Source organism: Thalia democratica, chromosome 2 (genome assembly GCF_965202585.1).
Source record: "Thalia democratica chromosome 2, ktThaDemo2.hap1.1, whole genome shotgun sequence".
Taxonomy (NCBI): Eukaryota; Metazoa; Chordata; class Thaliacea; order Salpida; family Salpidae; genus Thalia; species Thalia democratica.
Genome location: NC_139166.1, coordinates 51,849,496 through 51,862,288, shown reverse-complemented (window position 1 = coordinate 51,862,288; position 12,793 = coordinate 51,849,496). Strand labels below are relative to the sequence as shown.

General features: G+C 24.7%; 1 protein-coding gene across 1 annotated transcript; it reads right to left on the bottom strand.

Annotated features, from left to right (window-relative positions):
* LOC145829780 (uncharacterized) lies at positions 1-12,066 on the bottom strand. Its single transcript, XM_082937648.1, has 10 exons — positions 11,969-12,066; positions 9,848-9,954; positions 7,945-8,170; positions 7,537-7,637; positions 6,578-6,665; positions 6,309-6,377; positions 4,723-4,877; positions 3,036-3,139; positions 1,577-1,689; positions 1-316 (listed from the first exon to the last, which is right to left on the bottom strand). The coding sequence occupies exons 1-10, from the start codon at positions 12,023-12,025 to the stop codon at positions 140-142; spliced, it is 1,197 nt and encodes a 398-aa protein (XP_082793774.1). The 5' UTR covers positions 12,026-12,066; the 3' UTR covers positions 1-139.
* Between the last annotated feature and the right edge of the window lie 727 nt (positions 12,067-12,793).

The window sequence follows — 12,793 nt, the reverse complement described above, 5'->3', positions numbered from 1 at the left end:
AGTTTGTTAATAATGTAATAATGCATTTAGCTATAATGAAATGTTTTCGATTTAAAACCTCCTCAAAAAAATAGTCGCAAAATTGAAGTTCTTAATAAACGAACATGTAAACCAAAAAACAGTTACAATAAAAACTTCATCAGAACAGCGTGTCTTCCCCACCTCTTTTTTGATCCTCTTCTTCTTGCAGCTTCTCCTCTCGGATCACCTCCACCTTCCTCATGATCTTCTTGGAATCTCCGAACGGTATGCCCATCGCCTTCAGGTCGGAAGCGTCGTAATCCTTGACCAGGTCCTCCAAGTTCACTTTCTCGCTCTGAAAAATAGTTGAACGTTTTGAGATCACTGTACGATTTTGAACAGGGTTGGCAAAGGTTTATGAAACAGTTTTCATGCTTTTCTGAATTAATTTAAGGTTTTTAAACGTACTAGGTTTTTTTTGTACATTTTTAGTATAAAATTCCATTTAAGGTAGAAATTGTCTTAAATAGTTTGAAAGTGTTTAAAAAATACTGCGATGATATGTTAAATATGTTTTACAGTAAATTAAACAATAAATGATACAAAAAATTATTGTATAAGAAATGTTATTTGTATCTAGTACATTTTTTAATTTACATTTTAAAAGTGTTTAAAATTTAAGTTTTTTACAATATTTATCAAATTCAAGAAACCCAGGTTTTTTAGCAACCCTGTTAGAAGCACATGTAAAATGTTTAAGAGAAGATTAACATTATAATTTAAAAAGCATTTTTTATGCTAATGTGAAAACAGCTAAGTGTTCTGGTAGATGTTGAAAAAGTACCATTTAAAAATTAAAAGTTAACTTTAAAAAAATTACGTAAAGCTTGTAGAAGAGTTAATTTTCTAAATTGAAATATTTAAAACGAGAGTAAAGACTCTCTAGAACTACTTATTAAATGTTAAAGCATATTCGAAATTAAACAAATCTTTAAAATCATTATTAAGTTTAAAACTCGTATTAAAAAAATCTAACTAGTTTAGCTATGTATACAATGATTACAATAATGTCTTTAAGGGTCACACATTTTTGTTTCTGAAAATTCAACAGGTCGCTTTAGGTTGCTAGAATTACATATTTTCTAAAGTGTTTTTTAAATATATTTTGTTAACAATTTAATGATACAATAACTATACTTTTGACACGATAACTTTTAAATGAGTTACGTTTGGTTAAATAAAAGTTTCTGTTATAAACTTAAAAAGGTTAAGTTAACTTTGTACAGGACATAAATCTGCACATTTTTTGTATAACATCATTGATATTATAAATTGTTGTGAAAAAATTAGTCTTCTAAAGTAGTAATTTTTTTAAGTGTATAAGAAAGTTATATACTGTCTTAAAAATATCTTGAAAACTATATTTTTACAAAAAAAAATATTTCAGTTTTTCCATTTAATGATAATAAATAAAATAATTAATTAATACTTAATTACTCTAAACACTTTCCAAAAACATCTTAATTTTTAAACTAAAAGCATTCAAAGAACTTTTAGAAAAAACGTGAGTAGAACAAAACAATTTAATTTAGCCACGTGTTTATTTAAAACAAACCACAAAAAGGTCGTGGTAGTTGTCCAGTTTCAAATCCTGCAAAAACTCTTCCAAAGGAGTTGCTACCTCCGAATCTGAATTTTTGTCTTCGTTTCCAAATATTCCTTTTACCGCTGTGAAAGTAAAGTAGATTGTATAATTTAAAAATCATCGATTAAACACTATATTTAAGAAGCTAAACATTTTTTAATGAAATAACAAATAAAATAATAAATTAAATAAGGAATAATTGAAAGTATTTTTAATATTTATGATCTACTTATTCTCTTTTTTTTCAGGCGTAGTCAAAAAATAATAACTGTATTTAAATTTATTATTAAGTATATAAATTATCCAAAAAATATTCTTAAACTAAAAACTTAAAGAATGAACAATGTTAACACTTTTTAATAGTTTAAATAAAAATCTAAATTTAGTATACAAAAGAAACTAGGTGGTGCTGTTAAGTTATAGAGCAAACAAATCAAAAACAAACATTGTTTATTTTCACAACTACTAAAAATGTATACAGTTATTAGTCATAAATTTTAAAAGTTTCAAAGTATTATGAAATTGAGTAAATAAAAACAAAGCTATAAAAATTGGGAACACCTCAAAATATCAAAAAAGATATGAGCTAATAACTAGTTTTATTGACAATCTTAAAACCAAAAACTTCTTTAAAATTATGTTCAATATTTATAAATTTAATAATTAAATTTGTAAGAACATATTTTATCAAGTATTGGTAGGTGTCAATGTTTTAGGATTTCGTTATAGAACAGCCTAAATAATGTAAAATTTATAACCTACAATTTCCTATCTAAAGTAAATATGCTTCAGTTTCTGTATAAAAAACAATTATTTCACATTTTTTTACGAAAGTATTTCAGTTTAACAAATTTTTGCAGCAAAATGTGATAACAACAGTTGTATCTAGTTTTAAAAACCGTGTCTTTAAATTAAATTTTATAATTTATAAACTTTTAATAGAACTTTTTTGTTAATTTTTTGACTCTAAGGAAAGTTATACTTGAACTATGCTTTTCATATTTATAGACCGACTTTATTTAGATACAAATTGAAAAAGTACTTAAGAATTGTAAGTACATAATAATATACTAACTAAATTTAATAAGAGTTTTATTAAAATTTATGTTATAATCTTTCAAGCATTTATATTGATATAGTTTTAAAAGTTGTACTGTTTTGTTTATTTCAAGAGCAACAATTAGAGTTATCAACTTGAGTTTAAGAAATAAATATAAATTTATTATATCAAAACTATAAAAAACAACGTTTTTATTCAAAAAGAACTGAATTATTAATAATCTACCGTATACATAATAACATACATTTAGTAAACATTCTTGAAAATTATGAGTTAGAAAATACGTTTCAACTTAATCCTTTTTTAGTTCTATTATTCTTACAGAGTAAACAATGAATAAACGGAATAAAGTTTTTAATGGGTACTAACTAGGTCGTTGTTGACTCGGCATGATAGCGTCCTCTTCATTTACAAACTGTTCATCCTTGTCAGCTATTGTTGAGTAAAACGTTCGAGCTGTATTCAACCGAGAGCTGATATTTACAAAACATTAGTCAAATTTTATATGTTTGAATAACACCATAGGGAAAGGGTGTAATTACATATGTCTAATCAGTTAAAGTTAAGTGTTAATTTCAATATTAATAGTTAAGGTTGTAGTCGTTTTTTACCAGTTTAAAAGATTTATAGTAGCTTATAAGACAACACTGGAGAACTAAATAGGTTTCTTATAAAAATTGCAAAATATTACTATTTTAATCCATAACTATATAAGTAATTAATTAAGATCTATACCGTCCATAAAATTTTGAGCAAATATTTTGTTTTTAAACTTTCGCAGTCTAATCTTAGTTAAATTTTTATTACAATTTTTCTTTCGAATATAAATAAAAAAACTAAAACATTTTGTGCCTTTGGTTGTAAGTTTTTATTTTAACTAAAAAAAAAGCCCTTAGAAGTAGTTTTAAGCTTTTGATGGAAAATTTCATGAACATTTGAGGTAAATTTCTTAGAAAGTGTACAAAAAAATAGATTTTTAGTATTTTTTTTTAAAGTAGGCATAAAAAATCTTCCTAATTAGTTTGAAATAGTTTGAATAGAAAACGTTCTGCTAAACTGAAAAATATCAACAGTAAACTGTAATTAATAGATTTTAGAAAAATTATCTTGCAATTGGCACTTTAAAAACAATATTGTTAACTCCATGTATGGCCGTAGTGTGAAACACCATAAAAAGATTATCAAAGAAAAAACAAATGGATTAATTCATAATATTTCAAAAGTAGAGCTGAACTAAAAGTAATTCACAGTAGATACTTTAAGAATGTTTTGTTATGTATAGTTGAATCTAGAATAGTTTGTTTAAATAGCTTAAAAACTTAATAATGTTTTTTTTATTTATAAAGTAAGAGAGGAAATAATATTAATTTGAGTTTTTTACATACATTTACTGAGAAATTTAGAACTTATACTGTAAATACTTTATTTAAACCATCACTTTTTAGTTTACAAGTAGTTATACAACTTTTATTACGCATTATAAATGTACATTATGAGATTTATTTTGACATTATTAACTACGTTTAAACTATTTTATGTGCTCAACAAAACAAGCTTAAAAAATTCAAAAGTTTAAATCATTTGTGAATAAAACGACACATTTTAGTTACCATAACTCAGGATTTCCCAAAGTGAGCTTTTTTGAGGCCATTACAGAAATTTAGGGGGCCATGAGATCATAATTTGAATAAATTTACACTAGATATTCTGGACTTAATGATGAATAGCAAAAAATTTCTTAGGCGTTTTTAATGGTAGTTTTTTGAGAAATCTTGTTGGAGGGGGCCATAGCTTTTTTTACATATTTTTAAAGGGGGCCTTTTGAAAAATTATTTTGGAAACCCTGCTTTAACTTCATAAAAAATTTACATATTTTATACAAAACAAAGTCTTTCGAATTATATTTAGACAAGTAAAAACACACTTTTAGTAAATAGGTTGTAAAACTAGTAAAATTAAGCATCATACTCAAAATAAATTGAAAAAGGCACCATTTGAACAGAAACTATAATAAAAAATATTAATTTATTATAGTAAATTTTTTTTTTTAATTTACCTGATAGTGTTGTTGAAAAAACTCTGCTGGGAATTGCGACTGAATTGCTTCATTTTTTCCTGAAATTCCAGCTCTTTCTCGTCTTCATTTATTTTTGATTGCGGATTGTCCAATTCTTTCATTTCCTCTGTTGGCTTCAGTATGAAGTTTGACTCCTTCATAATGAGTACGTATTTAGTTTGTTTAACAGTGCAATATTTAGAGCGTTTTTAATAAAATGTTGATAATAAGGTTAAAAGAGGATTTAGGTTCCACTAAAAAATCTTTTAATAAAATATTTAAAACTGTACTATGTCGATATTGGAAAAAATAAAATTTAAATTCTTAATCTAAAAGTATTATGTAAAATTCATTGAAACTATCTATAACAATTTTAATTCTTGTTTAAATTGGTAAATAATGTTTCACATTTTCTTTTTAATTTAACTACAAATTACGTTTGATACCTTGATATTGCTTGTGATTCTCAATTTTTTTTAAAGCTGTGAACACTAATTCACTTAAGAAAAAAATCACTGAGCACTAAATCATCAATGTAATTTACTAGTGTTAATTTCTTTTTTTTTTATAAATTATATATAAACTAAAAAATATGTTTTTTATAACAAACTGAGATATTTTACACAGATGTTTTATTTTTTTTTACTTATACAGTTTGAGGAACACTGGCTAAAACTACAATATACGACATTTTTCAAGCAAACTTATTTATTTTATAAATTTTATACAATAAAGTTTTTAGAACAGACTTTGCAAGAGGAATAAAAATCCTTATTATTGTTTATTAACAAATAGAAAGTAATACTATTTACTAGAATATTTAAGTTTGTGTTTTAGAGTTTGCTTTTATAGTAAACAATCAATTAACTTTAAGTAAAAATAATATACTACTAAAAATACTATGTGTACCTAGTGATTCAAAATTTTTTATTTTAAAAAATTTAATTTAAAAACTATTATAAGTTTAGCGACAGAATGTAAGTAAAAATACTTTTTTTTTTCATTAAGAATAAAGGACGAAAATACCATATAAAAACTTTTTTTTTTGGAGAAAATATGATAATAATTTAAACATAACATCAATAGTACAACAGTGTTGTTTTAAATATTATTAGTAAAAATGCATATACTTTAAAAATACATACAAAAATATCAAAATGCAAACAAACAAAATGTAAGCACATCACCACTGATCAGTTAATAATTAACTTAAAATTGTGATCGTACAAAAATTTTATATTTACCTTACCTAAAAATTTGTAAATAAAAAAAAATTACTTGTGCTCATAAAATTAACCCAAAATATGTAACGTGATTTAAATAAAATAAATAAAACAAAAACTTATAATTTTACACTTAGACAAAAAAGTGCATAAAAGTTTCTTTACAATTTAAATTACATCACTATTAGTATTACTCAGATTTATAGTTTAAATTAAACTAAAAAGTAAAATGACAATTTAAAAAAATATAAGTTTAATGCTTAGCCTATGTATCTAATTATGCTTTAAAATATAACTTTCTCTATTTTGATATAATAATATAGTGGAATAAAGCATAAGTAGTGGAACTTTTTTGTAACTTACTCTTCTCTGTAAGTCCCGAGTTCTGTTTGTCATTGTAGATGTCATTGTGTTAGAAGTACCTTTATTCTTCTAAAATCAAATTTATTTAAATACATCAAAACACTATTTTTCATATACTAATATAGAAGAACAATTAACTATGCTAGATTAAAAAATGTGTGCACTTTTCGTCACAGTTTTTTCAGTTACATAACAAATTTTAAGCAAAAAAAAATATATTTGCTTAAAGTTTACATGTATTTGCTACTTATATACATAAACAAATAAACTTTAAATTGAAAAGCAGAAGATATTGTGTTTCTTCTGTCTTGTGGGTTCCGGGGTGGCCCTTCTTGAGCTGCTATGGAGGGTCGTCTCCTTAAAATGAATTTAAATTGGTTTGAAACTAAGCTCATTTGTTTAAGTCTGTTTGAAAAATATTACTTAAAGTTATAATACAAACTTTGAAATTAAGGGCATATGAGGGAATTAAGTTTTACAACTTGGTCTGAGTTTGTAGACCTTAGAACAAGCTCCAATTTGCTTTTTACTGTTTTTAAAATTGTTGTTAGCATTTGAGATATAACAAATCAAAGTTGGAGAGTTTAAAACGGTCCTTCATGATTGACTAAAATAAAAAGGTGAAACAAAAACAGTTTCATTTAAAATTTATCTCTCCTACAGTTTTCATTTAATCAATCTTTTTCGAGCTTTCTTAATATACTTTCTAATCGACAATCATATTGTATGAACCTTTTGTAAAATTATTTAACTAAAAAAATTTATACGCTATTCAATTATTAGACATAAAATGATTGTTTTTCATTAAAAAAATGCAACAATATTTAAAAAAATAATTTTGCAAAGAAACTATTTTGAGGTCTTTAAAATAAACATACAAGGATAAAGATACAGTTTTTATAAAAATTCTAAGAAACTTAATTATGTAAATTTTTCTTTCAAAAGACTTTTATCTGAATTTACAAAATTGGCTGTATCTAAAATTCTAATTCATTTATGTTTGATTTAAATATTGTAATTGATAATTAAAGCTTATAAACAAGAGCATTGTTGATTTTCGTACAAAAGACACATGGACCACCCCATGGCATTTGAAATAATTGTCATTTATTTAAGTTATTCGTTTCAAAAATTAAAAGTTTAGTTTAAAAAAATAACTCGAGCTAGCTATAAAATCTAATATTTGTAATTTTTTCATGTTTTTAGTTTTACATATCAGAATACTCACTGTTTACCGGCCAGCTGTTCGCTTTTCTTCAGCATTTCTTCATACTTTTGTTTTCTTGTTTCTGCTTCCTTTTTGGCATCTTTTTGCTTTCCTTTGACTCTCTAAACAAAAACATCTTTTAAAAATACGACGTAAAAGGCAAAAACTAATAAGCATTTAGCTAAAAGAAGTCAGGCAGCAACGATTATTGTGCAGAAAAACTTTGATAAATCTTAAAACAGAACTTAAATACAAAATCAAAAAGAAAAGTTAACAGTCCAAAAATGTGTAAAAAAATTAAGTAGATGTGAATAGCTGAGAGTTGGGCAGTACTTTTATTATAATTATACTATCAATAACAATTGTTATTGTTATTACATTTAAACAAAGTTCTTTCGAAAAATCAAATGCTTAAGCGTGTAAACTGACATTGGGGTGCTTCAACTTCTCCTGGTTCATGTTGCGGTCCAAGTACTCGACGCACCGCAGCTGGTTCCTGATTCCCGCCACGTCCATGGCGGTGTGCATGTCATTGTCCTGCTTCCACATGTTCGCCCCCACGTTCACCAAGAACTTCAGGCAGTCCAGGTGGCCGTTCTGGGCAGACAGGTGCAGCGCCGTGTTGCCCGCGTAGTCCGACTTGTCGGGGTTTCCCCTGTTTGTGGAGTGAGTTAGTTGGACAGAAACAGAAGATGCTCAAAATACTTTGGTTCACGGACCCAAAAGACCTCTTGGTCATCAAGTTATTAACAGAAAGTACGTAAAGTGTAAAGTTAAGTGGTAAATAATTTTTTTGCAAGAAAAAATGTTTCAAAGTTTTTAGTGATAAAGTTTAAATAAAATGTTAGTTTTTGATTTTGTTTTACAATTAAACGTAGATAATATTTAATTGAGTTATTTAATTGAGTTGATAGCATTCTTTGGAGTTTCTAAGTGTAATGATTTTTCTACAACTATTTTCGTTTAGTATTCAATATAAAGTGTTATGTAGAACATACAGTTTTTTCTTTAATATTTTTAAAAACACTATCTTATACAAAAATATAAATAGCACTTTAAAGTGGAAGGGCAGCAAACAGTATGTCATCAAAATAGTAATTAAGAAAAATCAACTATAAAGCTTTATAGATTATTTCAACCATAAAAAAAGAATTACTTTTTTTTAAAGTATTAAACTTAGAGTCTAAGAAAATAAAGTTTAAAAGCATTTTATGACTTTATTTCGATTCATTACAAACTTATAAATGTTATATATTTCATTTAAAAATTTTTATAGACATTTTAATTGTTGCCAATTTTACTGTTAGCCGTTTTTTTTTATGTATACTTTATACCTAATCCTGTGACTACACAATACACATGTATGGCTGATTTTATCTGATAAATTGCAATTAGTGTTTTAAGTAGCTTTATCATTACAAAAAACCTAACATTAAAAGTTATAACTAATTACTAAAAGTCAGATTTAAAGATAAGTAATTAAAAATTATAAAATTCATTATTTTGTTTTTGATTAAATTATAAGAATTTTTAAAAGATTTAAGTTACTCATGAATGTAAGACTTGCTAAAATAGAAACCTACCATAATTTACTGTAGATGTTTGACACATATATATTTATTAATATTAGTTAATTCACAAGAGATTATATGCATAGGGAATAGAGTTCCCCTACACCCTTATTTAAATCAGGGTTTTAAATTTAATTAATCCAGATATTCTAGAGTTGATGCTAACTATCAAAAAAAAGAGATTTTAAGCTAATCGATTTTAGAATATCTTATGAAAAAAAGGTTGGGAAAGTCTGATGTAAATAGTATAAAGTTATACTAAACAAACGAATACTTAACATAAAATAATATTGATATAAAACCAAAAAATTACTTTAAAAATCAGAATAATAAATTACAACTAAGTTATCAAAAACAACTACCTATAGAATATTTTATACGCAAAAAAATATGTGCAGAGTAAATAAAGACTCACGTACACTATGTGCAAAGGTACAAACTTTAGAAAAATACTATGCAAATTAAATTCAAAATAGAAAAAAGTACTAGATTACAATCAGTACAAGTATAACTTATTTTTATGCTTTTTATATCATAGCTGTGAAATGTATTACTGCCAGAAAAAATAAAAAACGCTTCAAATCAATACGGAATTATTTTCATGATATAGTACAAAAAAAATTCTAAACTATATTTTATAACTGTAATTAAACTTTTAAAACTTCCTAATTAAAGTCATTCAATATTTAATTAAGGGTACAGGTAATAACAGACTACCTAAAAAAATATGTATACTTAAGTTAAACAAATAAAAAACCAACTGTCTTTTGCAGCAAGTTTCTAAAGCTTTTAAGTGTCCATGGTAAGCGGCCCACAATGTAGGTGTCATTCCATCATTATCTCTTGTGTTTAAATCTTTCTTAGTTGCCTTTAAAATAAAACTTGAAATAAAACATTTTATAATTTTTAAGTAATAATACTTTTTAATTTTCAAAATCAAAAGGCTTAAAAACAATACTGCTTGGTTGAATAAAACACAAACACATTCAAACCACAGTTATTATGAATAGTTTATCTGTTATATACTAAAAAATAAAATTCAAAAAAAAGAGGAAAAAGTTTTTTAAACTATGGCTAGAAAGCCAAGATTCTGAGCTTTGTACAAAATTTTTAAACTACATTTACAACAAAAGTCATACCAGTTAACACAGAGCAATTTGCAGGGTTTTTGTTTTAATGAAATTTTGATATCTTTGACATTGAAAATCAACTACTAAAGAAAAACTATTAAAAAAATATAAAGGTATTTTGTTTGTTTATACAGAGTTTAAATAAGGTATTTCAAAGTTTTGTTTTCATTAAGTTTACAAATAAAAAAAACCTTTGAAAATATCTCTCTCAACTCTCTACAAAAAACTACTTAGCAAGAGATCTTTAGTTTATTAAACTAAACATATTTTCTTATTGTTCTATTAAAATAGTTCAACTTGAATGAGCAGATTTAAAATTTTTATATCATCAAAAGCAGTCCGATTCTACACTAAAAAAGGCAGACTACCTAGATACCATTCATCCTAATTCAATAAGTTTAACTAATAATATTTTTTATATGTACTTATTGGATTTTTGTCCTAAATTAAGCAAACATTGTGCAAAGATTATGTTAATTTTAGTACTTGGTGACTATAAACTATAGATTTAGTATATTTTATTAAAATTTAAAAATAACTGCTATCAATTTTGGAGATTATGTTTTCTTTTTAATTTAAATAAAAAAAAATAGTTGACATATTCTTTGAAAAACCTTTTTAAATTATTTTTTTAAATTTCTTTGTTTAATTTTAGTAAAGTAAGCTATTAAATGTTATCAAAATCTTATGCTTAACTTTACTAAATAATTACAAGCTAGTATTACAAAAAAAATAAAATGTGAGTTTGACTTACCTTGTTTTTAATTTTAATTAAAATAATTTTTGATTACAAAAGAAAAACAAATAAAAGCAATTTAGAAAGCTACTTTTTCAAGTTTGATAACTTTTATTTTACCAAGATTTATTCTATTTATTTTGACTTAAGAAACTCACATATCATTTTTATTTATTTAAATTTAACACTTTTGTATAAGATTTTTATAAGGTTTTTTTATATAATATCTTAGTAAGAATCAAATAAAAGTGTTTAAATCAAAACTGTAAAAACTCTATAAAACATAAAATTATGTAATAATTAAGTGTACATATTGAATTAAAAATTAACCAAGAGCTAGTGCTAGAACAACATTACTGTTTAAAGTTAAAAACTGTTAGATTTTAAACTATACTAAAGCAAACCACAATAAAAACTTACAATAAATATTTTAAACATTTAAAATACTTAGGAAAATAACTACAACAAACTACTTAATATAAAGATTTTAAAAGTTTAGTTTAGTAAACAATGTTTTTTTGTGTACATAATCTGGTTTTTGGCAATTTTATACACAAAGTTTCAACAATATGTAGCTGAATTGAGTTCTCGGCTCACATAAAAAATGTCATAACAAATTTATTTTAAAACTTTTTTATTTATTTGATTTTATATAAAAATAATAGAAAGTTTGATTATCTAAAGCAAGTTTGAAATAATAGTGCAAATCTTCACAAAACAAATTATTTTTTGGCTGAATACTTTCAGTAATGTACAACAAATTAAAAGCTGTTTTAATTAAAATGTTTAATAAAAAGTTTACAAAAATATTAAAATAATATACAGCTTTATATGAACATTTTTAACGGCATTTAAAAAAATTTAACTACCATAGTTTAACTTATATAAAAAACTATGTCCTACAAATATTAAAAATTATATATTATTAATTATAACCTTATTGGAAACTTAAAAAAGTACTAAAATATTTTTTTATAACCATACATTTAAAAAAATATTTATAATACTTAAACAACCTCTTTTAACTTTTGATGAAATCCATCTTTTGCAGCTCTATGATATCTTGTTGTCATTTTTAAGACCTTTTACAATTTGGGAGCAAAATTATTTACATATCTGTAAAAACACATTTATTAGTAAAAAGTAATAATTTTTTTAACATACTTCTACCAGGGCTACCACTCTTTGAGGCAAATAATTCTGCCTGAGTGACTAAAAACTAGCCTGAGCCAGCCTGAGTTTTAAAAAAAATTGAATAAAAGTAAGATGAGCCAAAAGCTTAAAAAATTACTATTGGTCAAGCTAAAATATCATTAAAATATAAAAACAATAACAAAAGGACTTGATAAAAACACAATCTAAAGAGAGAAGATTAAAAGTTATAAAAATATAGTTTAAAGTTAAGGAAGCTTTTTTAAATTAGCCCCAGTTTTTCAAAAAAGTTCTAAATAGTCTGAGTTTCCCTGAATAACTAGCCTGTGTTATACATCATTATCATAGATCATTGTTTAAGGTTTTAAGAGCAAACAAAAATGTAGATAAAAGAACTTGTTGAGACAGACAATTTTATAAAGTTTTAAGGTGATCCAGTGTAAGAAGGCTGAGAAAACAGTGCACCTTTTTCCAGTGTTATATTTTTAGGGTTTTAGCTGTGACGTCATTACAAAAGGGTTTTAATATAAAACGATAATGTTGATAGGAAAACTTGTTAAGATGTACAAGACTACAAAGTTTTAAGAAGATCGAGTGTAAGACTATCAAAAAAACGGTGCACCTTAAAACTCTAAAACCGTGAAAATTGAAGCAAAGGTACTGCTCTAAAAATACCACCCAGAAAACAA

What these genes read in the sequence shown, in the direction of transcription:
- LOC145829780 (XM_082937648.1), bottom strand. Translation starts at nt 12,025, where the DNA reads ATGACAACAAGATATCATAGAGCTGCAAAAGATGGATTTCATCAAAAG. An exon ending in TTCATCAAAAGTTAAAAGAG is followed by an intron (nt 9,955 to 11,968) that starts GTTGTTTAAGTA and finishes TTTATTTTAAAG; the next exon opens with GCAACTAAGAAAGATTTAAA. An exon ending in CTTCTGCTTTTCAATTTAAA is followed by an intron (nt 6,378 to 6,577) that starts GTTTATTTGTTT and finishes ATTTGATTTTAG; the next exon opens with AAGAATAAAGGTACTTCTAA.